Raw genomic sequence first — 25734 nt, 5'->3', positions numbered from 1 at the left:
AAGTGTAGATTGAATCCCAGCCCCTTACAAGCTCAGGGACCTGGAGTAAGTCCCTTAAGCTCTGTGGGGCTCAATGTCCTCTCTTATGAAATGGCGGTCATAGCAGCACCCACATTTAATCCAGGCAAAGGGCAGACAGTAAGCTTGCTCGCCTATAGTGTGAGTCTCACTTCAACCCAGGTGTCACAAGGAGCAGTCTGGACAGGGATCCCATCCCAGAGGAGAGATTCCCTGGGAAGGAGTTGGGTATCTGCCTATGTGGAAATCCTTGGCCAGGTTCCATGCCAACCACAAACATTTTCACTTTGGCCAGGTGGGACTCTGACTGGGTGTGGGGAGAAAAAGCCAAACACTGGGGATTCAAACCAGGACGTTCCAGGGACTGCTGCATTTACCCAGGGAGCAGTGATTGTGTCTGAATTATGCACAAGACCCTGTGCTAAGAGCCGCAGAGGCTGGATACAAATTAGGAAGACATATTTATCTTTCAGGAAACACATGCAGGTTGGGTGTTCACCAAGTTGGGTGCTCCGGAATTGAATAAGCAATCAGGTACAAGTAATCAGGTACAGAGACTGCAGAGCCGGCGGGGGATGAAGGTGAGATGGGGGCCAGCCCGAGTGGTGGAGTCCTTGGTGGTGGCCTGGGAGCATAGGTGGGTTCAGGATGTGGAGAGAGAAAACCCCAACAGAGGGAGCAGCACGGCAGGCAGGGGGCACACGCAGGAAGCAGCCTGAGTTGGTTGAATCAGGAAGCACCAAGGCGGGAAGCTGAGGTGGGGTCTTTGTGGTCACCCAGGGACGGGAGAATCGGTGATGAGCTTCTGAGCAGAAGCGGGTCAGAGGTGTATTTGGGGAGATTATGTTGGCAGTGATGGGTACAGTGAACAGAACTCAGAACGTCCTATGCATGCCATGCAAGCCCATTCAGTCCCAGAGCCCTGAACTCTGAGCCCTTCCTGCTCTTTTAAACTGCGAACGAGATGGTCTCTTAAAGACACCATCAGCTTTCCTGCCTGATGTCCCGACACTGACGTGACCTCTGCAGGGCTGTGTGGCTTTTGACATCCTGATAGACGAGAACAGGAAGTCAACCTCTCCTCTTTGCTTCCTTGTGAGTTGCTGGGTGTATCAGATCCTGCTCCATACCTGTTCGAAGATTTCACGCACGAAGAAGTGTTGGCTGAGGGTGGCGCTGTAGGAGTTGAGTTCTTTCAGTATGATCCCTGGGTACTCCATCACTTCCTTTGTCAGGAGGCTGTGAAAACACTCATACCTGGGAGAGGGAGGGAGGGAGGGAGGGAAGAGAGCCCGAAAGGGGAGTGCAGCTGCACAAGGCGCACCCCACACTCTTGCTCCCCAGGAGGTGGGCTGGAACCCAGCAGTTAGCTGTGCCGACAGCTGCCGTGTGCGTGTTCTTAGCTCTGCGGAGAGCTGCTGTGTGCGTGTTCCTTTGTGTAAGAGTCCTTACTTTGTTCCCCTTTTTCTTTGCAAAAAATAAAAAATTGGAAAATACACAAGAGAGTTTTCTGTTTGTAATGTGGCTTCCCTTTTCCTATCCACTGTCTGAACTCTGTCCTTGAACTTCACCTACGTTATCCCCACACACCCTCAGCCACCTGAAAGCCCAGACTTCTGTCTGTTTTTCAGAGAATGAGCCCGAGGCAGAGGCTCCAGGAGCTGCTCCCTAGCCTCAGGTTATGCTCCTGAAGTCCCGCAGCCAGTCGGCAGCACAGCCCATCTCTGTGAGGGATCCCTACAGAATTAGTTGTACAGAGGCACCAAGACACAAGGAAATTCACAGAAAATTGTAACGCCACATTGAGAAATTAGAAACAACTGAAAAAAGCCAATCAACTAGGGGATGGTTAAGTTCTTAGGTGTTAATAGATTCTACATGGTCTTTAAAAAACTGAAGTACATCCACAACTCTAGAATAACGTGCAAGTATAACCCAAGCTTTGTTTGAAAAACACGATGTTGGTCTATGTGATCGTATATGGAAACACATACACCCATGAAAGGGAACTGTTGGGAAGATAAGAGGGGGAAAGTCTCTCTGTGTTTGAGATGCTTGGCTTTTTCTCTTCCCTTTAACAAAGAGCAAGCATATTTAAAATTCAGAAAGGTAGGCCTGGGTTCTTGACTTTGAGAACTCCCTCCCTGGAAGCGTCTGCGCTAGTAGAACTGTCCAGGACCGCAGGGTTCTCCAGACTCGGAGACACCACCTGCTCGCGCAGCCCCGGGCTCCCGCGCAGCCTGCCTGTGGCCCTGAACGGAATTCCACACGGTCCCCTCCTTGCCTTCTGGGTCTGGCCAGCCTACCTGGACTTCATGTTCTTCAGAAAGTGCCTGGCCTTCTCCAGGTATAACTTCAGCGTTTCTTCGTGGCTTTGCTGCCTCAGCTGGTCCAAGAGCCTATCCAGGTGAGCCTCCTGGGTCTGGCAGTCAAGGTGAGAGGAAGCAGACATGAGCTCCCACAGTGTGCTGGGCGGAAGTGACAGGAGGAACCCTGCCTCTGGGACCGAGGGCCGGAGGCGTCCTTTCCTACAAAAGGGGCAGCAAATCTGCCCCCAGCCTCCCTCTTTCCACCACAGGCCTCCTGGCTCTTCTCTGTACCTGGAATGTTCTTCACTGTCCACTCTACAACTGCAGGAACCCAGCTCAGATGGGACTCCTCAAGGACACCCCCACTTGCTCAGGCCCATGCTACAGCTTCCATCTCACCAGTCGTCCCAGCCAACATTCCCTAGACTGTGTGCTGGGAGTGGGCTGGAAGCCAGGCAATCTCCTGGGGAGGGTCTGGGCACTGCCAGGGGGAGATGCCCCATTCTTTATGACGCAGCTTTGCAATGATTCCCAACATGCACGTAGTTTGCTTCAGGAATAGCGCATGTTGTGCTGTAACGGGAACCTGGAGCACAGTCCCCTCTGCCTGAGTGTGATGTCCTATCAGACCCGTATGTGAGAAGTTGGAGTTATCCCCTCTCTTCCTCACGAATGTGACAGTGAACTCCCCTTGCTCTGGGCATCTTCCTGACAAATCCCATTAGGCCCCATGCGTGAGTTATTCCTGTCAGTTCTAGACTTCCAAAGACATGCGAATCTGAGCCTTGGACCAACATTCTGCGGCTGCCTCCCTACAGATGGCCAGAGCCCAGGCTGCAGCAGGCTTGGCACCTGATGCCTACCTACCCACGCCAGCACTGAGGGACTTTACATGTCCCCACGACCTCTGCTGTGTGGGGACCAAGCCACCTTCTCCCAAGAGAACGGTACACCTCCATCTCTCCCCGGACACCTGCTTCCATGGCACAGGAATGCCTGGACTTGTGTGAGCCTGGAGCTCACTGCACCTGTCTCTTGAGCTTCTCCTGCAAGCTTTGTTCCTGTGATTCTCCCCACCTTACATCACGAGTCTAAGAAAAATTCTCTTCAATGGCAATAACTCATGTGATTCATGAACTCACACTCCGATCCTCTCCTTATTTTAACCACACAACCCCCCCTTGGTCCCCAGGACCTGTCACACTGCTGGCACATGGCTCACAGGGATTTCTGCTACTCCCATCTGGCCCCATGTCTCCATCCGCGAGTTCTGTAGCTTATGGTTTTCTGTTGGGGCTAGGGACTATTTTGAGTTCCTTGTTGGTTGTGGCTGGGTGTGGCCCAGCCCTCTCGTTCCTCCGGGGCTGCCCAGGGAGGTGCCTGCACCTGGATGTCCTGGCTGTGCTTCTGCCGGTGCTGCTCCATCCTCTTGGCCAGCTCCACCTCCTGCATCAACAGCTCGCCCTGGCACGCCTCCCACAGCTGCACGGCCTCTTGGAAGTAGTTGAAAAGGTCTGCGCTCTGTCGCTCGGTCTGCTGTGCCAGGGCCTCGAAGGATTTCTGTGGTGGCAGAGCCCAAAGAAGGCGCCTTGAGGGCCAGCTGGTTCAGGACCAGCAGGAGGGCCCACCCAAGGGGGACCGTGTGCCTCCAAGGACTGACTGTCACTCCCCATGTCCTATCCATCAAGGTCAACTTCTGGGCCACACATGGGCTCCCCGCCTTCCCTCCTTGGGGTAGTGTCTCGGGCCTGCCTGGCCTAAAAGTTCCATTTCTAGACCTGTCCCACTAAGGTCACTGACAGGGAGGAGATGGAGTTTGGGCCAGAAGAGAGAAGGGCCAGCCGTAGTGACCAGCCTGGGCCCCGGAATGGGCCACCCCCACCTTGGCCTGGTCCGTCCTGCATCTCCAGAAGTCCCTGACTCACAACACCTGGGCTGAATACCACACCTGCTGTTCATTCAGTTTGCGCCATCTGGGGCAGGGTTGGTGCACTGTGGCTTACAAGCTACACTGGGCCTGCACCTGCTTTTGTTTTTGCCCTGGGAACTGAGCATGAAATTTCCAATTTAAAATGATTGGGGAAAAAAAATCAAAAGGGGCTGGTGTTTTGGTGCAGCAAATTAAGCCGCTGCCTGAGATGCTGGCATACCATACTGGAGAACCAGTTTGAACCCAGCAGTTCCACTTCCAATCCAACTCCCTGCTAATGCACCTGGGAAGGCGGTGGAAGACAGCCCAAGTATTTGGGCCCTAGCCACCCATGTGGGAGACCTGGATGGAGTTCTAGGCTCCTGGTTTCCGCCTGGGTCAGCCCTGGCTGTTGTGGCCATTTGAGGCATGAACTAGCCAGGTGGAAGATCTCTGTCTCTGTGACTCTGCCTTTCAAATAAATACATAAAAGCTTTTTCAAAAAAAAAAATCAAAGGCAGCTAATGATGTGAGAATCCTGAGACCTAAGTTTCAGTGTCTGTCACTGCGGCTACTGGGACTCAGCCATACTGGGTTCTGCATTGCCTGTGGCTGCTGCTCTGCACGGCTGGTGGAGTCGCTGAGTGAGACAGCGCCCTGACGGCTGCCCCATCTGGCCCTTCACAGGGACTGTGTACCAACGCCACCTTAAGATGAGCAGCATCTTGGGACTGGGGGCTGGGGGTCAGCCAGGCCAGGAGCTCTCAGGGCCTGAGGGGGCTTCCTCGGAGTTCTGTGTGGTGCCCTTGGCAGCAGGAAGGCAGGGAGGGGCCTGGGGCTGCTCTGAGGAGCTGGCAGGGGCCAGGGGGAGGGGACACAGCAGGGACTCACAAGCCGGTGGCCTCCGACTTCCTGTCTCCTTACAGCCCAATGCCCTGGACAACCCCCCCCCCCCCCCGCTCCGACTGCCGGGTCCCACCACGCACGTCCAAGAGCTCCAGCTTCTTCTCCACCTTGCTCTGGAGGGCGCCCACCATCTGGAAGAAGGCCGGGCTCACCACGCTCTCCGCCTCCGCCTCGCTGAAGGCTTTCCAGTCCAGCAGCTGCTTCTGGAGAGCACGTGGCGGGGCCTGGCTTAGGGCTGCAGCCCGTGGCTCGGCATCGCCACACCTGCAGGGCTCCGCACGGCTCCCAGGGGAAGGGCTCTGCTCCCCGGGAGCTCTTCGCCCCTCAGGAGAAGAGGGGAGGGTACAAAGCTGGAGAGGAGGGGGTGGGCAGCAGGCAGGGCCCTTGGAGCCCTGCACTCTTCAAAATGACTAGGGAGGGAGGGAGGGGGCGGTTTGACAAAATATTTCCTCTACCCTAGAAGAGCAGTTAGTAATGGGAAGGGGGTGGGTGTGAACTCACTGAGGCAGGCAGGGGCAGAGAAAATGGGGGTCCCAGCTGGGGGTGGGGGTGGTGGCAATAACTCAGGATATACCTCTGCTGAAGAATGGTGCCAAGGGCCATGCGGGACCCAGAGGGGCAAGGTGCAGCCTCCTCCCACATGGGGAGGGGGGAGCTTCCTGGGGGTGGAGTGGGCTAAAACCCGAGGGAAGGCTAGATCTGCTGGGGAGGGGCTGGGCAGACGCTCAGAGGCCAGGGAGCGCGTGGGGCATGGGTCCAGGCTGGGGGGCACATGAGGCCCCAGCCCCTTGCTCCTTTCTTCAGGCCCACCTTGCAGTCCTGCACGCGAGCCAGGCACTCCTGCCAGGCCTTCTCGTAGAGCAGGCGGAGCCGCATCCCGCAATCCGTGTGGTAGGTGTCTCCACGGGCGAGAAACAGCGCGGGTCAGTGGCTTTCCCCGGCGAGAGTCGAGAGCGAGCAGGAGAGGACTGCCCCTTCCGCACAGGGGAGCAGCCTCTCCCCAGTGAGTGCCTGTACCACGGAGGCTCTTGAGGCACAGGTCGGGGGTCCCCACTCAGATCAGGGCTGCCCCTCCTCCTCACAAACTCCCTGACCCTCCAACTTAAGGACCTCCCACGGGGGGCTCGTCTGTCCTGGATCCTTCTGGTTCTAGACCCAGTGAGGCTGCACAGAAGTCATAAGCAGTGAGGAAAATCAGCAGTGCTCCCATCTGCTGACTGCAGAGACTGGCTCGGGAACTCGCACCACAGAAGGCGGGGAGCCCCTCCCCTCCTCCCCATTCACAGGAACTCAGTGTGACTGGTGCCTCAGACGACACCTGCAGTGGAGCGCTCCTGACAGTACATGGCAAGAGCACGCAGATGTTTCGTGGGCTCTTTGACAAGAGCTGGGGAGGGGCAGGGCAGGTGGTGGTGTGGCGTAGATTTGGGACACTGGATAGGGTTAGCTGGCACTGGCTCTGGAAGAGAAGAGACTCCCATCCCCTGGCTACTCCTAGGCCAGGCATCCCCAGCCTTCCAGGAGGTCACAGGGATGCAATCTCCCCGGGTCCCTGCTGCCAGTCCTGAAGCTCACTGGTCTCCTCACTCCCCAACGTGGGGTTCCCACTGCCCTCAGTGTGAAGCCCAGTCTCCCATGTGGCCCTTTGCATCTTCCAGCCTTGCTTGCTGCCACCTTCTCACTCCAAGCCCAAGCTCTGTCTTGCCTCTGGGCCACCCACATGCTGTACCCCTGCTTGGGTTGCTTCCTCCCACTTGTCCTAATTTGTCCCACTCTGCCTTGCCTGGTAGGTCTCAATGGGATTGCCACTTCCTTGGCAAAGTCTTCCATGACCCTAACCTGGTTGTATGCCAAACCATGAACTCACAGGGCTATAAACCTCTCCACTCCCTGCTGTAATGTCCCTTCTTGGGACTACTCAAGGGCAGAGCCACCTGCTGATTGCCCGGGCCCAGCACAATGTCTGTAGCTGGGAGGTGCAGAACCAACAGTAACCATTGCTACCATCTAGAATCTCAGGGCTCTTACAGAAACACCCTGAGATCCAGGAACAACAGTGGGCACCAGGCCAGGGTGAGCTGTGTCACTTCACCGGCTATGTGACCCTGGGCCGAACTCAATCTGGGTCGACCATGTGGGCACCAGGGACACAATCACTTGAGTCATCACTACTGCCTCCCAGGGTCTGTGTTGGTGGGAAGCTGGAATCAGGAGCTGGAGCCGATATGGAACCCAGGCACCCTGATAGGGGAACATGGGCATCTTAGTTGGTAGACAATTTGCCCACCCCTATAGAGCATTTTTTTTTTTGACAGGCAGAGTGGACAGTGAGAGAGAGAGAGAGAAAGGTCTTCCTTTCCCATTGGTTCACCCCCTAATGGCCGCCATGGCCGGTGTACCGCGCTGATCCGAAGCCAGGAGCCAGGTGCTTCTCCTGGTCTCCCTTGCAGGTGCAGGGCCCAAGCACTTGGGCCATCCTCCACTGCACTCCCAGGCCACAACAGAGAGCTGGACAGGAAGAGGAGCGACTGGGACAGAATCCGGCGCCCCGACCAGGACTAGAACCAGGGGTGCCGGCACCGCAGGTGGAGGATTAGCCTATTGAGCCATGGCACTGGCCCGAGCATTTTTTTAAACACTACCATTTATGATCGCGTGCTCTCTGTGTAAGCCAGGCACTGAACTATGCCTGGACATCCACCTTTAAGGTAGGACCCAGTATCTCGAGAGGCCACGAGAGGCCCTGGCGTCCCCAGGGCCACACAGTTGAGACGGAGTAGAGCTGCATGTCAAACCCAGGCTTTGAGTGCAAGCCCATGTGCTTCTCTCGTGCTTGGGGCCGTGCCCCTGAGCCATCCTGACATCCGTCTGTATGCTTGGGTCACGGGTGAGGGGTCAGAGTGTGTGGCTAACGCAGCTCTTGGGAGGCCTTGGGAGGGGAGGGAGGCCTATGAGCCCTCTGAGCTCCCTCTCCCCACTGCCTCCTCTCCAAGAAGAAGGCGCCACCACTTCCTCTCAGATAAAGGCCTGCCTGGCTGACCAGCCAACCTGGGACCAAGCCGACTGACCCGCGGCGTCTCCAGATGTCACTCACCGAGCTGCTTGTTCAGGGAGTTGAGAGAAGTGTGCCACTCACTCAGCTGGGCCTTGCTGTAATTGGGGGGCAGGAGGTCACTGGGGAAGCAAGACGAGGAAGGCTCGCGTGGGCCAGCGCTCACTCCCACATCTGGGAGGAGAGTGCCTCCAGCACCTTAAGCACTTAGACACTGAGGAACGGAGGGGACCTGCTGGGGATTTCCTGGTGCCAGAAACACACACCACAAACAGGTCTGCTGCTGTTAATGAAGGGGATGCCAAATTTTCCCAGTGCACATAGTTTGACCCAGGAAGCCTACTTCTAAGAATCTCATCTGAGATAAGAATATAAAATGCATGCAAAATATGCATGAAGACGGTCACTTAATAGGACCGTTTATAAACACACAGAGCTTATTTAAAAAATCTTCATACCTCAAAACAGGAAACTTCTAAATAAAGTCAAGAATCCTCTACTGAAGTCATTCAGAATAGTGTGGCCCACACACCAGTGGTCAGTTTCATCAGCTCCTTCCACCGGAGGGTGGGTCTGTTCTTCCACCCCAGGATCCGGGGTGTGGCAGTGTGATTGCTGTGGTCAGCGGGACACTAGCACGCATGAGCTGGCCCAAGATCGCATGCGCGCTTGTCCTCTCTCGCTGCGGCGACCTTTCCTGCCACCCAGGGACCTCGAGGAGGCTGAAAGAGCACGTGGCCAGAGCCCCGGCTGATCTAGCCAGGGCTGCAGGAATAGCGGTGAGGCCATCCTAGAGCATCCAGCCAAGCCAGGCCAGCCCAGACCAGGGACCGCCTCGCTGACTCCCGGAACTGTGAGAAGCTGGAGGTGATCAAGGTTTTAGGACACTAAGCTTTGGACGATACCCAGTGGCATGGGAAGATGTGTGTATGGCTGGAGGGGCCATATTTTTATTGTCCCAACCAGGACAGTTTTGATGGTGAAGGAGGTCAGCATTTAGGATGATGCTAGCCTGAGACATAAAACCCGGGACAATTTGGGGCAAGCTGGGATTCTGGTCACCCTGCCTATACTAGAACAGTAAAGAATGAAAGGTGGGTTCAAAATGAGGCATAGTTCAATGCCAAGCATGACACCGAGGTCGGTGCAGGCTCCTGTAACAGAAACTGGACGCTGGTGGGAAAACTGCTGAGAGCCATATAAAGTCTGGTGCCACCAGGGGGCATCAAGATGGACTTCTTAGTTCTGATAAATGCCCAGTGGCGATGGAAAATGTCGACATTAGGGAAACCGGGCAAGGGGTAAGGATGCTTCCTGGGGGAGGCCCTCTGGCCTGAGCCATATGGGGTCCTAACAGTCGTTTACATCCTAGGACTTGGACCCTGGAGTGGGGAGGTGAGAAGAACCTGTGTCCTGGGGCTACCAGATGGGAGGGACGAACAAGGTGCCTGGGAAGGAGGGAGCACCCCCCCAGCACACGGGGCACCTCCAGTGTGCAGGCCACAGTGCTGAGGGTGGAAGCTGCACCCCCATGGGCAGTGGCTCAGCGTCTGGAACGCTCTCTGGGCAGCCCACCAGACAGCTCCACCAGGGGACCACCTGAGAGAGCATCCATGAGCTCTTCAGCCCTCTGCCTGGTGACAGCAACCTCCTCATGGGCCTCCTGGCCTCCAGCGTCAGACCCCACAGACCCACCAAAGCTAGCCGAGCCTCTGCTGCCCCCCTGCCCACCAGGAAACGTCTAACCCCCTGGCCCTGGCCCGGCTGAGGGCCATGCCTGCCTCCCCGCAGAGGCACACCCGCCCACCACCGCACATACCAAATGGAGCAGAGGTGCTCCAGCCGCCTTTTCTGCAGCACGTCCTGGGTCGCCAGCAGGTCCTCCAACTCCTTCTTCACAGCGGGGGGAGCCTGGACACTGTCACTGGCCATGAACTCACTGGGTGGCCAGACGCAGAGAGGAGGGGAGGGGAGAGGGTCGCTGTGAGAGACGAAGCAACATTCACAGACCGGCGCCTCTGCCTTCCTCTGGGACACGGAGGGGCTGGGAGTAAGATGGCCATTGTCCAGGCCCAGGACCCACAGGGTGCTGAGCGGTGACAGCGAGGACATCACACAGGTGTGTGCTCCCCACGATCCACGCTGAGCTGTATGCTCACAGGGAAAGGGGGGTGTAGCATTGCCTGTGGTGCTGTGAGTATCTAAAGAAGCCTGGGAAAAAACATTCCAGAATGTCAGGGGTGCTTCTCACCATGGGGAGGCATTAGTGATGATTTTTAACTTCTTCTTGATTATCTATTTCTAACTTCAAAAACAGGCTGGCGCTGCGGCTCACTAGGCTAATCCTCCGCCTGCGGCACTGGCACACTGGGTTCTAGTCCCGGTTGGGGCGCCGGATTCTGTCCCGGTTGCCCCTCTTCCAGGCCAGCTCTCTGCTATGGTCCAGAGTGCAGTGGAGGATGGCCCAAGTGCTTGGGCCCTGCACCCCATGGGAGACCAGGATAAGTACCCGGCTCCTGGCTTCAGATCAGCGCGGTGCGCCAGCCGCAGTGCGCCAGCCGCGGCAGCCATTGGAGGGTGAACCAACGGCAAAAGGAAGACGTTTCTCTCTGTTTTTCTCTCTCTCTCTGTCCATTCTGCCCTGTCAAAAAAAAACAAAAAAAAAAAAAACAAAAAACAAAAAACAAAAAAAAACCGAGAGGCAGCAATGACAAGAAGGGAGGAAAGAGGCTGCCCCAGTCGGTCGGCCCAGGGCAGTGTGGAGGTGCGGACCTGAATTCCTGCAGCATGGCCTCCTTCTTCAGACCTTTCCAGGCGTCCACCAGGCCCTGCCAGCGGTGGCGGCAGTCCAGCTCCTGCTGCAGGGTGGCCTCCATCAGGTTGACGAACAGCTGGGAAATGGCCCTCCGGTTGCCCAGCAGGGCATGGTTCATGACCTGTGGTCATAGGTGGGCAGTGCTGTAGCTTGGCAAGACTCTCTCGCTCAGAACGAGGCTCAGTGGGAGAGGGGTGCTGGCTGAGCACTGGGTGGGGTGGTGACAGGGTGGGAGGGGTCCTGGGGGTCCGTGGGCACCCAAGGAAGCTGCCTGGGGCTGAGCAGCCATGGACAAGCAACAAGGGTCTTCCTGGAAGGCTTAACCTTGGGCCTGGACCACACAAACCTCAACCCAGCTTCAAGCCACAACAGAGGCTTTGTGCAGGTGAAAGGAGTTAAGCACTCCTGTGGGCTCTACATGTTTACTGTTTTTTTTTTTTTTTTTTTTTAAATAAACTTGCTCCAAATGCAGCGTGCTCACACCATCACAAGAGGGTGAGGAGAACCAGGTCACAGGGCCACGATGAGGCTGGAGCTAGAACATTCCCCAGCAGTGCTCCCAGCGGGCCTCACCTGCTCCACCTTGGCAGGAGTGGGGACGATCCTTCACCGTGTGGCACTGACCTGCCCTTCATCGCTGCTGCTGCTTCTTAAGTGAACGTGGGATCCCCTTCCCCCAGCCACAGGAACAGGTCCAAATACCCACCCTAACACTGCCCAAAGCCTGCTGGGGAGGAGAGGGCGCTGGCTGGCACGGACCGTGGAGACCCCCAGCAGTGCTTTTCCGCAGAGCCCGAGGTGTGAGGCCAGCTGTACTTCTGGCGGGTGTTTTCTCAGGCTCCAGACCCGCAGCCACGCTCTGGGGCTAACGCAATTCACAACATTCGTGTGGTGAGATGAGCAAAATGCACCCAGAGCAAGTGGCAAGTGCCAGTTATTGTGGTGAGAACAATAGCACCAGGAAGCGGGACACGGAAAGACAGTGGACTGTGGAAAACTCTCACTCGCCCAGTGAGATGTAGACACACATCCGCAGCTTAGGCGCTCTCCTCTGTCTCTGTCCCACAGAGAGCTTCCACTGCTGAGCCCTCTTTCGTCATCACCCCGACAAGTCCTGGCAGGTACCGTGGTCCCGGATGGATGGGAGGCTGCGTGCAGGTGCAAGGGCTGAGCCACTTCGGGAACTTCACATCCGGGCAGTGGAGAGGGAGGGCTATGTCCCCCAACCCCCACCCCGTGCCTATGCTGTGTGGAGGGCACCACACCCCAGTGCAGGCTGGACCCCGCTGTGATCCTGAACACTGCACTCTTCAGTCCACACTGCCAGAGGCTCAGCTCTCTGCACAAGGCCAGGGAATCCACAAATGCAAAACACAGCCCCAGGGAGCCAAAGGCAGTTCTTTCGCACAGCGAAGGGGCTAGGTTTCCCCCTGATTTTGGAGACATCATGAACAACCACAAATTTCATGTTTCCCACCCCAAGGAGAGCTGCTGGGGGAGGGTGGAGGTGAGGAAAAGGAAGCAGTGGGGACAGAACCAAGAGGCAGGTATGGTTCAGCAACAGGCACTGATGGCCACAGAAGGAGAGGCCAGAGCAGCTAAGAAAAACCAGACAAGGCAGGCTGGAGTTGCTCACGAGGGTGGAAATCGCCCTGAGACCACAAAAGTCCCCAACTGTGCCACTGCACACAGTAGCTGAGAAACGTCCCAGGAGGCACTCAGCGCAAGCAGCAGTGGGATGCCCACAGGCCACAGGGGACTGCCTGGGCCCCAGTCCTGGCTCTGCACCCAATTCCAGCTTCCTGCTAGGGCACACCTTGGGAGGTGGCAGGTGATGGCTCAAGTGTTTGGGTCCCTGCCACCCACATGGGAGATGTAGACCGAGTTCTGGGCTCCTGGCTTCAGCCTGGCTGCTGGGGGCACTTAGGGAGTGAAAGTAGAGGCAGGATCCTCCCGCTCTCCTTCTGTGTGTGTGTGTGTGTGTGTGTGTGTATCTGCCTTTCAAATGACATGAAAATAAATAAAAATTTTAAAACTGAAATAAGCAAGCCATGTCTGAATATCTGGTTTAGAACAAGGCTTTGGTGTGCAAGCAACAGCTGGGCCGGGTGTGTGCCTGGTTTACACTGGCAGGAAAGTGTGCAATGTACGGTAGAAGGCTCCCACTGAAAATGCTGACGACAGCAAAGACTGACTCCCACCTGATTTCCTTGGAAATGCTGCAGAGGGGAGGCCCACCATTCCTGAGACACACAGGGGGTGTCCTGGGGGTCTGCCCCGTCCCCCCACACCACTCACCATGGCCTCTTGGTCTATCAGCCTTTGCACATCCGACTTCATGAGGTAGGACGTCTTCTCTATGATCTCCACGTACTTCGTCAGCACGCTTTTCAGCTGGGAATGACACAGCGCCGTAGGTAGTGACCATCGGTTCTCAGAGAGCTGAAGGCAGCAGAAGAGAGTCCAATACACCCTGGAGTGGGGGTCTCCAGGCCCCGCTCAGCAGCCCACTCACTTTGTCTGCCCTGGAGAACTCCAGCAAGTGCAAGGCCTCGTCCAGCTCCTTGATCCCTTGCTTCTGGACCAGGAACATTGCAGCTACCTTCTCCCACAGCTCCCACAGCTTCTGCACACACGAGAGGGCCACACAGGTGCCTGCTGGGAGGGCGGCAAGAGCCGGACTGGGCGGGGCAGGCCGAGACAGGGAGGGGCCCTTACTTGGAAGGAGTAGTTCTCGAAGTCGATGTCGTTTTCCACCTTTGTGAAGAGACGGTCGATGTCTTCATCAGATTCGGAGAGTTTTTTCAGAAAGCATCCTCCTGTCTCCAAGATGAGAGGTTCCATTTCCTGCAACGAGCCGGGGTCCTGGACAGGGTTCCATCTCAAGGACGGGCATAGCTCCACAGAGCTGAGCGGCTGGGGTTTCCCAGTGAGCTCACACCCCGAGGCCAGCAGCAGCCACACTCTGCGCTGTGTTGGCCCCTCCCTCTCTACTCACTTGCTTCTTGTCACAGCCCGGCAAGGAGCTGCCCACATCAGGCCTGGCCCCCAGCTGGCGCTGGACAGACACCAATTCAAGAAGTGGCCGCATGAAAGAAGGCCAAGTTTGCTTCATGAGAGGAAACGGAGGCTCAGGGCATGGCTTGAGCAAAGCCACAGAGGGCGTGGGTACAAGCAGAGCTGGCATGTAGCTGGGATGTCCCGAGCACTGGCTGGGGGGCCCAACCTCGGTACTCCAGGGTGGGACTACAGGACTCTGGGAAGACTTGGAGAGAAGGGGAGTTGAGAGCTGGGGCTCTGAGAAGCCCCGGGAGCAAAGGGTGGTCCCATTTAGGGATGGTGCCAGGCACCAGGCCGACTACAGATGAGTCTCTGCAGAGGCTTGGGAGCCGAGTGCAGGGACGGTGCACAAGGGCCAGGGTCGGCCATCAGATGGAACGCCCCTGGGTCTGCCACCAGCAGGGCTGATGGGGAGGGCAAAGGCTGCGCTTCAGGGCCAGCCCTCCAGAGCACTGCCCACCAGCCCCCTCTGTGCCACCAGTGCAGTGACAGCAGCACGTAACTTCCAGGCTTTGCCCCAGAGTGAAGGGGAGCTCCACTTACAACCAGCTTGAGTCACTCCCGTGCTGCTGTGACTCTAGCCACACCCACTGGTCCACTGGTCCACTGTATCTTGGGCAGCCTGGGAGGCCGGGGGCAGCCCAGAGGCGGGAGAGGAGCGCGAGTGAGAATCTCACCATTCCGATCTGCGCGATCTCCTCATGAAAGCTGGCCAGGCAGCTCTTGTATCTCTTCTGCTTGGGGTCCTCTCGCACCTGTGGGACGGTGGTGCTGGCCTTCTCCTGAACTGCAGAGCAATGACAGCCCTGAGCACTCCCAGGGAGAGGCTCTGCAGCTCCGCGGGCTGGGCTCAGAGCACGGACCCCCAAGGCGCCAGGCCAGCCATGGCCCAGGTGCAAGGGAAAAGGGAAAGGAGAGAGGTAATCCGTAAGCGCTGAAGGAAGGGAGGTCTCAGATACACATTTTTTTTTATTTTTAATTTTTTTTATTTTTTGACAGGCAGAGTAGACAGTGAGAGAGAGAGAGAGAGAGAGAAAGGTCTTCCTTTCTCTCTTCACCCTCCAATGACCGCTGTGGCCAGCACGCTGCGGCCGGTGCACTGAGCTGATCCGATGGCAGGAGCCAGGTACTTATCCTGGTCTCCCATGGGGTGCAGGGCCCAAGCACTTGGGCCATCCTCCACTGCACTCCCGGGCCACAGCAGAGAGCTGGCCTGGAAGAGGGGCAACCAGGACAGAATCCGGCGCCCCGACTGGGACTAGAACCTGGTGTGCCGGCGCCGCAAGGCGGAGGATTAGCCTAGTGAGCCACGGCGCTGGCCTCAGATACACATTTAAATGTCCAGGAAAAGCCCCTAGAGGCTGTGTGTAGAACAATAATATTTGTGGGTTTTTAAATATTTAATAATAATAACCCACACTTACATAGCACCTGTCACATAGTGGCAATGGCTCTAATTCCATTACTCCTTATGACTCGGCATGCTACGAGGCTACTTCAAAAAGCCACGTGGGAAAATGGGATTAAAAGGTAAGCTTGCTTGGGCACACATAATATTTGAAATCCATGTGTAGTTTTTTCATAGTATGTGTTTTTCATGAACTCTTTGAAGATCCTCAGCCTGTGGGCTGAAGGACAGAGTGGGCTGGGAATGAACAGGGGTTTGGATCTGGGCCATGTGCCCTGGGGTCTGTGCTCCCCTCCAGCTCTCTGCTGTCCGCCTGCTCTCAGGGGAGCTTGTGTTGGGGTGGGGGTGGGGGTAGGGTGTCCTACTTTCTGTCTGATCTTCCTTTGTTCTCCATGTTGAGGTGGCTTTACTTTTCGAATCACAAAAATAAAGGGCTTCCACACTGAGACAAGGTCAACCCAGGATGCATGCAGTCCCCCCAGGGAAGCACGTGTGGACTGAGAGGTACTGCTGTGCATGCCCGGGGGGCCAGTGCCACTGTCTCTCATAGAAAAGCTCCCTGTGCAGGCTGCCCTGGCTCCCTGCCCCAGCTCCCTGAGCAGGCAACACCCAGGTCGCCCTCTGGAGGCCGGGCAGAGGGACACAGTGAGCCCTTCAGGGGCCTCCTGTGAGGCCTCCCTGGAGCCCCGCGTCCTGCCCGAGCAGGCCTGGCTCCGGGGGGAAAGGCTCACCCATGCTGTCCAGGAGGCCCCGTACTTCGCGGGCCGCGACCGTACTCTCGCTCTCTGGGGCTCTTTCCTTCTTGCCTGTGTCCTTTTTCCTGTGGCACGAGCAGGGGAGAGGAGTAAAGCCCCAGACCCCGCCCACCCCACCCCAGCGGTGGGATGGTGGATGGCAGCCATGGCCCAGGCCTACCCTGATTCCAGAGAGCCCGGGCAGTACCCAGGCTCCCAGCTGTGCCCTGGCCAAGCAGCCCTGGCCTGCTCTGAGGGGGCTGCTTCTCCACTGGTGGGAAACCAAGTGTGGGAGGCGACCCGAGCCATCTTCCACATGGACCAGCGGAGGAACGGAAGGGCCAGGAGCCATCGGAGAAAGCCAGGTGGCGCTAGGCCCTCAGCTGCGCCTTCAGCAGCCCAGCCTGTGAGGCAGTGGAGTAACTTCCCAGGGATGGGGTGGCACCTTAGAGTGGCCCTGGATACAGCAGAGCTGGCACCAGGACCGATCCTTGTGACACCAAAGTCCATGGGCTTGCAGGCAGGAGGACAGAGCTGGGATGCAGGACTGTCTTGGCCGGGCGGACCAAGGTTGCCTCCGCTTTGGAACACAAGTCTGTGAATGTGCCAGAGTCTTCCCTTGTAGACCTCGCTACAGGTCTGGCAGGGATGGAGACTGAGCACCCGGGCTGCCACCGAGGAGGCCAAGGCCCCGCTTGCAGAGGGTGGTCTTTCAGGCTTTGTCACTCCCAAGGGCCCTGGGCCCAAGCCACCCCGTGGGAGACTATGGGATGATGGGAGTGGTGGTTGGCTCAGGCTTCCCAGCCACATGCCCCCATGGGAAAAAACAGAAGCTGTTCCAAGACATGTAATCTCAAAGAAAGGTAGTGGACAGGGACATGGTGAGGGGGGAGTGGCTGGATGTAGGCTCCCCCTTTCAAGTGGGGAGAGGCTGATGAGCCAGGAACAGGCCCAGCGTAGGCAAGAGACAGTGGGATTGATGGTGGAGGCAGGGCTCCCTACAGAGGAGAGGGAGAAGGCTGGAGGGGCTGATACAGGAAACCAAGGCTACATCCGCTGGTCCCAACCCCTGGGAGGAGTTGAGGCAGCCCAGGAGAACAGACCTGCCTATGGCCTTTGATCCTCAGTAAACAGTGGCTGGAGTGGGTGGGGCTGGTGTGGAAGAGGACCTGGGAAGGCGGGCCAGGTCAGGAGTCCCAGGCTGCTCAGAGGGTGCAGCTGAGCTGGGGCGGCTGCATCGGGGAGCACTGGTCCCCCCAGGACTGGATGATTTTGTTCAGCTATCCTGGCTCAGGGAAGACCCAGGAGAGAGGATGGGAAGAACAATGGAGCTCAAGGAGGTGAGCCAGTGACCTGGCCATGGGGCCGGCCTGGTCAGGAAGAAAAGAGAAGGCAGGAGAGGCTGTGGACAGAGGGAAGGAGGGAGGCAGGCAGACGCTGTGTCAGGAGCAGGGGACCAGGAAGCCCAGACAGACTCGGGACGCTGAGTCAGTGACCCCGGCATTTTGAAGGTGGTAGGGCCCGGCACATCTCTGTGTGAGCACATCTCAGGAATCCTGGGGAGGGGCCCTTCTTTCCCTTCCGTTCTCCCTAGTTAGCAGCTGAAAAGGAGTGCTAAGGAATCTCACGTTTAACTCCTGAACTTGGAAGTGCACAAGGAATGCCTGCTCCCCCTACCAGACCCCCACCTGTTCCCATCTCGGGGAACTGTACCCCCACTGTGCACCCTGCGCTCAGGCCAGAGACCTTGGACTCTCCGGAGCCCTCTCCCCCCATTCAATTTGTCCCTAGGTCCCGAGGGTCCTGCCTCCGAGAGACCCCTGAGGCGTACCCTGCCCTGCCTCTCACAGCTCCCACTAAGGTTGCAAGGATGACTGCAGCCCCCAACATTCTGCACAGAGCTGCCCAAGGAATCTCAAGAATATAAACCAGCTACTCACAGCAGGAAAGCCCTGAAAACAGACTGTGGCCTGCAAGGCCTCTTCCAGCCTCCTCCCTGCCCTTTCTCCACGTCCACTGACCTTCTAGAGCCTTCTGGAATGGGCCAAAGCATTCTCGCCTTTCCCAAACCCCTTAGCTCAGCTGAGGCCCTGTGAGCTTCCCGGACCCCTGTCCCACAACCCTGTCATCCGAGCCACAGCCGCCCCACCTGGAGACTTCACTCCTACCTGGCACACATCTTATAGGAGCTTCTTGAGTTTCAGAAGACTCATGTGTGGGGGTATGTGGCCTGGTGGCAGGACCTACCTGGAGAGAATGGGGTTTTCCGTGACCCAGCCACAGGGCAGGCTGGGCTTCCACTTCTGCTGCCTGGGAGGTATCTGCCCTTCGGGCACGTCCGCCTTCTTCAGGCAGCGTGTCCCGGTAAAATTCTTTGGGGTCACCGAACGCTCTGCTGCCCGCTTCCTTGTGGCCGCCAGGGATTGGACCAGCTGCACCTGAATTCATAGCAGACCCGGGATGGGGCGGTCAGAGCTGCAGACTCCCTGGACCCTCAGGGGACTATGCCTGTCTTAGAAGGACAAGTGGGGACCTGCCACCAGGAAGGCACTTGGCAGGGAGGCCTCCAACCCCAGGCCTCACACCAGCACGGGGCTCTCCTCCCCCAAAACAGCCACTTCAAAGACGGCAGCTTTTCAGAAACTAAGATGTAGGAGCCAGAAGCTCATGTCAGCGTTCTGTGTAATCACAAGGAATCGGAAACAGACGTGTCCAACCATACCCCTGTGGGTGAGTAATCCCCCTTGATGGATGGAGGGTCAGGCACTTATTAGAGATGAGGCTTACAATATTCTTTATGAGAGGACACTAGCTAAATGCAGCAACTGAATGCATAAACTAAACATAACCCAAAGTATGCAGAATGACCTCAAAATGCAAAGAAATGACTGGAAGTAGGTCACACGTGTCGCCTTTAGTAGGGGAAGGATCGTGCGCATCATTTCATTGTTCCTCTGGCTTCTTGGTATCAGTTTCAAAGGTTCTACAAAGAGCATCAGGCAGGGCTCAACTTAGGCAGGAAAATCCCTTTTAAATAAGCAGCTTAGAGCCCCTGGGGGCCTCTGTGTTTCCGTTAAGAGGTGCTTCTTCCTGTGCAGTGCATCAGAGGAGCAGGCCATGTCAACAAGCCCCGTGGTCACCAGGAGGCCTTTCCTTGAACCCTGAGTGGACAGCACCAAGCACCCCACGGCCACAGACGCCGGGAGGGAGGAAACGCAGGGCCCAACCCCTGGCACGGGATGAAACCTGTTTTTGGCGAAGACACTTCAGAACCGCTTTTTTTTTTTTTGCACAGGACAAAGATCCAGGACATCAGCTGGCTGACCTAGGCTGTTCCTGAGTAATTTTTTTTTTTTTTTTTTGACAGGCAGAGTGGACAGTGAGAGAGAGAGACAGAGAGAGAAAGGTCTTCCTTTTTGCCGTTGGTTCACCCTCCAATGGCCGCCGCTGCAGCCGGCGCACCGCGCTGATCCTGGCAGGAGCCAGGAGCCAGGTGCTTTTCCTGGTCTCCCATGGGGTGCAGGGCCCAAGCACCTGGGCCATCCTCCACTGCACTCCCTGGCCATAGCAGAGAGCTGGCCTGGAAGAGGGGCAACCGGGACAGAATCCGGCGCCCCAACCGGGACTAGAACCCGGTGTGCCGGCGCCGCAAGGTGGAGGATTAGCCTATTGAGCCACGGCGCCGGGTTGTTCCTGAGTAATTTAAATGTAAGGTGTTTCACTCAGGTTTTCCAGTTTTCAAGAACAGACATGCTAGCTTTGCAGGCGTGTATTTCAGGAGTTCTTTAGAAACTCACAGAGCGCGCTCTGCTGAAGCCGCGGGCAGGAAAGCCTTCGGGGGAGGGGCGTCTGGGGGAGCCGAGCAGGCCGCCCTACCTGGGCCTGGAAGATCTGCTGGTAGACGTTCCCAGTCTGCACCTGCGTCACCTTCCCCACCGACGACATCTTGTCGCCGCTGCCGGGAGGCCGTCGCCCGGGAAACGCGTCTGGGTTTTGGCCTCAGTTCCTTCTCTGAGGCTGGGAAACCGATGTCCGCCTCAAAGGCAGGTCCTGGAGGGGGTCTCGGCTCCGGAGGCCTCAAGGTTTTCCTTTTCAGCAGGACGAGGAAGGGCGGGGGCGAGGGACAGCCCTGAAACAAACCTCAGGGCAGGCCCGGGGCCGGCTGGCACCCGGCACCGCGCAAACCACGGGGCGCACTTCGAGGAAGCCAACCCCGCAGGATTATAGCTTTATCTCCCCCTGCCAAGGGCTTCCGGGGCGGGGTGGGGGGTGGGGGACGCGCCCAAGGCGTCTACTGGGACTGGGCCCCAACCCCGCTGGGAGTCCAGCTCGGGGTGACACGGGGAGGGTGCCGCCTGATTCTGGCCACGCGAATTAGGCGCCTACAGTGCCCTACCCACGGCTCTCCAGCCCGGCCCCCGCTGCTCCAAGGCAGCCGGTGCAGCCCTTGTGCGTCGGCCCCACCTGAGAGCACCGCTTCAGGCTGTAACCGCGGCAGGACGCCCCGTCTCCAAGGCAACGCGGGCAGCCTGGCTGTGCAGGCCGGCCCCGCTTTCCCGGCCCCGGGAGGGAGGTTGCCCTTAGCAACGGGAGCGCCCCCGGGTGGCGGGGCGAGGAGCCACGCCCCTCACAGACGCACCTCAGGGCAGCCAGGAGCTTCCGGCACCTGTGAGGCGGCCCTGAGCCTTGTGGTCCGTTGGCATCCATGTGCTCTCTCTGCCTTGGATAAAACCAGCTTCTGCTGGGGGGTAGCTAGGGTAGTGCATACCAGAGAGTGCGACTCTCACAGACTCTCCTTCTCCGGAGGAATCCATCTGTTCCGCACTTGAAAAGCGGCCACAAGGCTCAGAATCCAGGACTTAAGGCCCGCGTGGCCCGAGCTGAAAGGGCCAAAGCTGAAAAGGCGCCAAACACGGACCGGGGGTTCGCACATTCTGTGTATGAGATGCCCAGCCCCTTCTCCTTCCGGGGAGGGGGGGTCCCCTGCCATGGGCAGGGATCGTGAGCGAGGGCTAAGGAACATTCCCAGAACAAGATCCCGACCCGCATCGGAAGTCAGGCAGTGGGTAGACCATCCCTTTGTTCTCCTGTGGTCCCAGGTTGTACTAACAAGTGCAGTATTGCAGCGAAAGTGAATCTGTTTTAGCTGGAAAAGGAAAAAAACGTAGATGACTGAGGAAAGGGATGGAGACCACGATAAAAACAGAACATGTCCAGGGGGCCGGCGCTGTGACGCAGCGGGTTAAAGCCCCTGAAGCGGCCTGAAGCGCCGGCATCCCATATGAGCGCTGGTTCCAGTCCCGGCTGCTCCTCTTCCGATCCAGCTCTCTGCTATGGCCTGGGAAGGCCGTGGAAGATGGCCCAAGTCCTTGGGCCCCTGCTCCTGCATGGAAGACCCAGAAGAAGCTCTGGGCTCCTGGCTTCAGCCTGGCCGTTGCAGTCATTTGGGGAGTGAACCAATGGATGCAAGACCTCTGTCTTTCAAATAAATAAAAAGTAAGTCTTTAAAATTAAAAAAAAGAAAATGTCCAGCAATTATTTGCAGTCTCTGGTCTCTTGCCCACCCCAGGAGGTCTACTGGCTTGGGCGGTTTTGCTGCCTGTGTTTGTTTGCTGGGTTCTAGTTCCTGGCACAACTGTAATTTGGGGGTTTCTTTCCTTTTCCAAATATTACATGGCTTAAATACATAGACATGGATATATCACATGTGGTATTTTGTTCTTATTAAACAATGTATTTATTATGGAAAATTACGAAATAGAAAAGAATTCAATGGAGAAAGTAAAAATAAGCCACAATCCTTCGGATTGTCATGGAGAATTGACCTCCCTTAACTCCCACATTTAAGGGCCTTTGTGCTTGAGTTTGGATCAAGAGGAAATTTGTGTTTGGCTTTTGAATAACATTTCCATTGTCCTAACCTGACCACTACTATTCCATTCTCTATCGCTGTGAGGTCAACTTTTTAGCTTCTACATGTAAGTGAGAACATGTAATATTTCCCTTTTTATATTATAATGCCTTCAAGTTCCACCCATGTTGTTTACAAATTACATTCTTTTTATGGATGAACAGTATTCAGTGGTGTTAATACCACACTTTTTCCACTCTTCCATCAGTGGACACCTAGGTTGATTCCATATCTAGGCTATTACAAGTGGGGCTGCAGACATTTCTCTGACAAGCTGATTCCAGTTCCTTTGGAGACCTATACCCAGTGGTGGGATTGCTGGGTCATATGGTACTTCCTTTTCTGATTTTCTTGAGGAACCTCCATACTGCTTTTCATATGGCCATACTAATTTACATTCCCACCGAAAGTATAGCAGAATGCCCCTTTTACTGCATTCCCTACTGGTATGGGTTTTTTTGTCTTTTTTATAACCATTCCACCTGTGGTGACAATTTCTCATTGTGGTTTTGAGTTGCATTTCCCTCATAATTAGTGATGTTGAGCATGTTTTCATATACTTGTTGGCCATGTATGGATCCTCTTTTGAGAAATCTCTGTTCAAGCCACTTGCCCCATTTTAAACTGGATGATGATGGTTTTGCTGTGATTTGTTTGAGTTCCCTATTGGGATGAATAATTTTCTCCCAGTCTGTAGGTTGTCTCTTCACTTTTTAATTTTTTTTTTTTTTTTTTGCTTTTTGCATCAATTAAATCCTATTTGCCATTTTTTGGGCTTTTGTTGCCTGTGCTTTTGGTATCATCTCCAAAAAAATCTCTGTGAAGGCCAATGTCCTGGAGTGTTTTCCCTACATTTTCTTCTAGTATTGCCCTAGTTTAGGCCTTACATCATTGCTTGATCCTCATGGAGTTGATTTTTGTCTATGGGGAGAGATACGCACAGTTCCTTTCTTTGTATACAGATAACCAGTTTTCCCAGCACTATTTATCAAAGAGACCATCCTTTATGCAATGTGTATTCTTGTTGGGTGTGAGTCTGTGGGTTTATTTCCAGGTTCTTGCCAGTCTCATGCTGTCTGGGTTACTGTAGCTTCATCGTATGTAGTGCCTGCGGCTCAGGCTTTCCTGGGCTATTGGGAGTGTTTTGTGATCCCATGTGAATTCTGTTTTGTTTTTTCTATGACTTTCAACATTTTTTGGTCTGTTCATCTAGAGTTTCTTGTAGATGGCATGTAAGATGGGTCATGTCTTTTATTTTTTTCTGCCAAGTCCCCCCTCACCTTTTGAGAGGTAGAATTACAGAGAGAGGGGGTGACAGAGAGAAAAGTCTTCCACCTGCTGGTTCACTCCCCAAATGGCCACAATGGCTGGAGCTGGGCCAATCCAAAGCCAGGAGCCAGGAGCTTCTTCCAGGTCTCCCACATGGGTGCAGGGTCCCACGCACTTGGGTCATCTTCTAATGCTTTTCCCAGATCATTAGCAGGAAGCTGGATCAGAAGTGGAGCAGCTGGGACACGAACAGGTGCCCAGATGGGATGCTGGCACCGCAGGCGGCGGCTTTACCTGCTATACCACAGAGTGGGCCCCCAAGCCCTGTTTTTTAACTGGTAAATTCTTTAAAAATAATAATTCTATAAAATTATTTGAAAAGCAGTGATACAGAGAGATACAAAAACTGAAGGTTCCTTCCCCAAGTGTCTGCATTGGCTGGGGAGCCAGAGCTGGGAGTCAGGAACATAATCTTGATTTCTCATGTAGGTGAGAGAAACCCAACTGCTTGAACCAACAGCACTATCTCCCAGGGCCTGTGTCGGCAGGAGGCTGGAGTCAGGAACTGGAGCCAAACATGGAACCCTTCTGATAAAGAGGGTGGGCATCTTAACGGTCAGGCCAAGTGACCACTCCTATCTGCAAGATTTTAATACATTTAAAGTAACCGCTGAGGAGGAAGGACATACTTCTGCAACTTACCCGTTTTCTCTCTATGTCTTATATGCTATTTGTCCTTCAATTTATCCATTATAGCCTTTTTTATTTAGTATTTTAGATAGTGTACTATTTTGATTATTTGTGTGTTTGTGTGTGTTTTAGTTTTCTTAGTTGTTACACTGCGATTAGGTTAACATCTTAAGCTTGTAACAACCCAGTTTATACTGGTACTTAGTTACAATTGTGGACAAACACTCTGCTTCCACACATTCCTGTCCCCTCTCCTTTCTCTATTTATCAGCACAGATTACATGTCAATACCTGTGTGCCGGTTAACACAGATTTATAATGACTGGTATATGCATTTGTCTTTCCCTTTATCTCACAGAGGAAATAGACATTATAAACCACACATACACACCCAGGCTGGGATCCATGTTTCTCCACGGAGCTTTGGGCATCAGGGATCTCCCCTTCTTCACATGGCTTTGCTTCCATGTTTCTTCCGGTGGCAGGTCTACCAGTGCTCCCTTAGCTTCGGGCTCTCTGGGGATGCCTCACTCTCGACCTCTAGTAAAGGATGCAGGTTTTCAGACAGAAGCTTCTTGATTGGCAGCTTCTTCCTTTCAGCGGTTTAAATACCTCATCATGCTGCCTCACGGTGCGCGATGTCTGAAACGCCATCCCCCGTTACTAGATGGGGGACTGCCTGCCCGGAGGGAGCCTCTTCTCTTTTTTTTTTTTTTTTTTTTTTTTGACAGGCAGAGTGGACAGTGAGAGAGAGAGACAGAGAGAAAGGTCTTCCTTTGCCGTTGGTTCACCCTCCAATGGCCGCCGCGGCCGGCGCGCTGCGGCCGGCGCACCGCGCTGATCCGATGGCAGGAGCCAGGAGCCAGGTGCTTTTCCTGGTCTCCCATGGGGTGCAGGGCCCAAGCACCTGGGCCATCCTCCACTGCACTCCCGGGCCACGAGCCTCTTCTCTTTTGCAGTTTTCCGGATTCTTTCTTCATCTTGGATGCCCAACTCCTTGACTGCACTGTGTTTCCGTGTGGCTGTGACTGAGTGGCTCTTGCGTGGAGGTCATGAAGCTTCTTGGATGTGCATTTACGCGTCTTTCAGCTAATTTGGGAAAATTCCAGCCATTATTTCTTCCAATACTATTCTGTCCATTTCCCCTCTTGTTCCCCTTCTGGGATTCCTGAGGCATATACGCTGGCCGCTCAGCTTGCACCCATGCCCGGGACCTAGGAGGCTACCCAGTGTCTTTCAGATGCCCTTGCTGTCCTGTCCGAGCCTGCGTGAAGGTGGTGCAGGAGTGGAAAGAAGCAGAACTGTGTTCCTGGAGCTCTGCTGCCTAAGATCATCAGGGAAGCTTCGCAGCAGGTTTCCCTTTGCACACTCTGGGTTTACCTCATCAGGGTCCCTGGGAAGCAGTAAGGCCCGGAAGCCTTGAAATAAAGTGTTTTCATGTTGAGTGTCATCAGACACTCCCAGAATACAGACCTCACAGCTGGGAGCCCCACCTTGCCTTCCCCCAACACAGGTCAGAAAGTCCTGTGGGGGCTGGCACGTAGCACAGCTGTTCAGACACTGCGTGGGGGCTGGTGGTGTGGCGTAGCGGGTAGTGTCGGCATCCCATATGGGCGCCGGTTCGAGTCCCAGATGCTCCACTTCCAACCCAAC

At 55.6% G+C, this 25734-nt stretch overlaps 1 protein-coding gene across 1 annotated transcript in view; it reads right to left on the bottom strand.

Moving 5' to 3' along the window:
• CCDC180 (coiled-coil domain containing 180) overlaps window positions 1–20787 on the bottom strand; it is a 53867-nt gene extending 33080 nt beyond the window's left edge. The window contains 15 exon segments of the mRNA XM_089318634.1: window positions 1149–1275; window positions 2325–2440; window positions 3714–3887; window positions 5223–5345; window positions 5953–6041; window positions 8237–8316; window positions 10014–10133; window positions 10967–11130; window positions 13308–13403; window positions 13525–13635; window positions 13728–13856; window positions 14747–14856; window positions 16209–16297; window positions 18459–18649; window positions 20088–20787. Of these exon segments, the coding sequence (XP_089174760.1) occupies window positions 1149–1275; window positions 2325–2440; window positions 3714–3887; window positions 5223–5345; window positions 5953–6041; window positions 8237–8316; window positions 10014–10133; window positions 10967–11130; window positions 13308–13403; window positions 13525–13635; window positions 13728–13856; window positions 14747–14856; window positions 16209–16297; window positions 18459–18649; window positions 20088–20156 (1788 nt within the window). The 5' untranslated portion in view covers window positions 20157–20787.
• Window positions 20788–25734: the final 4947 nt, after the last annotated feature.

Source organism: Oryctolagus cuniculus, chromosome 1 (assembly GCF_051225735.1).
Source record: "Oryctolagus cuniculus isolate XC-2025 breed Fujian yellow rabbit chromosome 1, ASM5122573v1, whole genome shotgun sequence".
Lineage (NCBI taxonomy): Eukaryota > Metazoa > Chordata > Mammalia > Lagomorpha > Leporidae > Oryctolagus > Oryctolagus cuniculus.
Note: the sequence above shows the minus strand (reverse complement) of the source record. Positions and strands in the feature narration are given on the sequence as shown.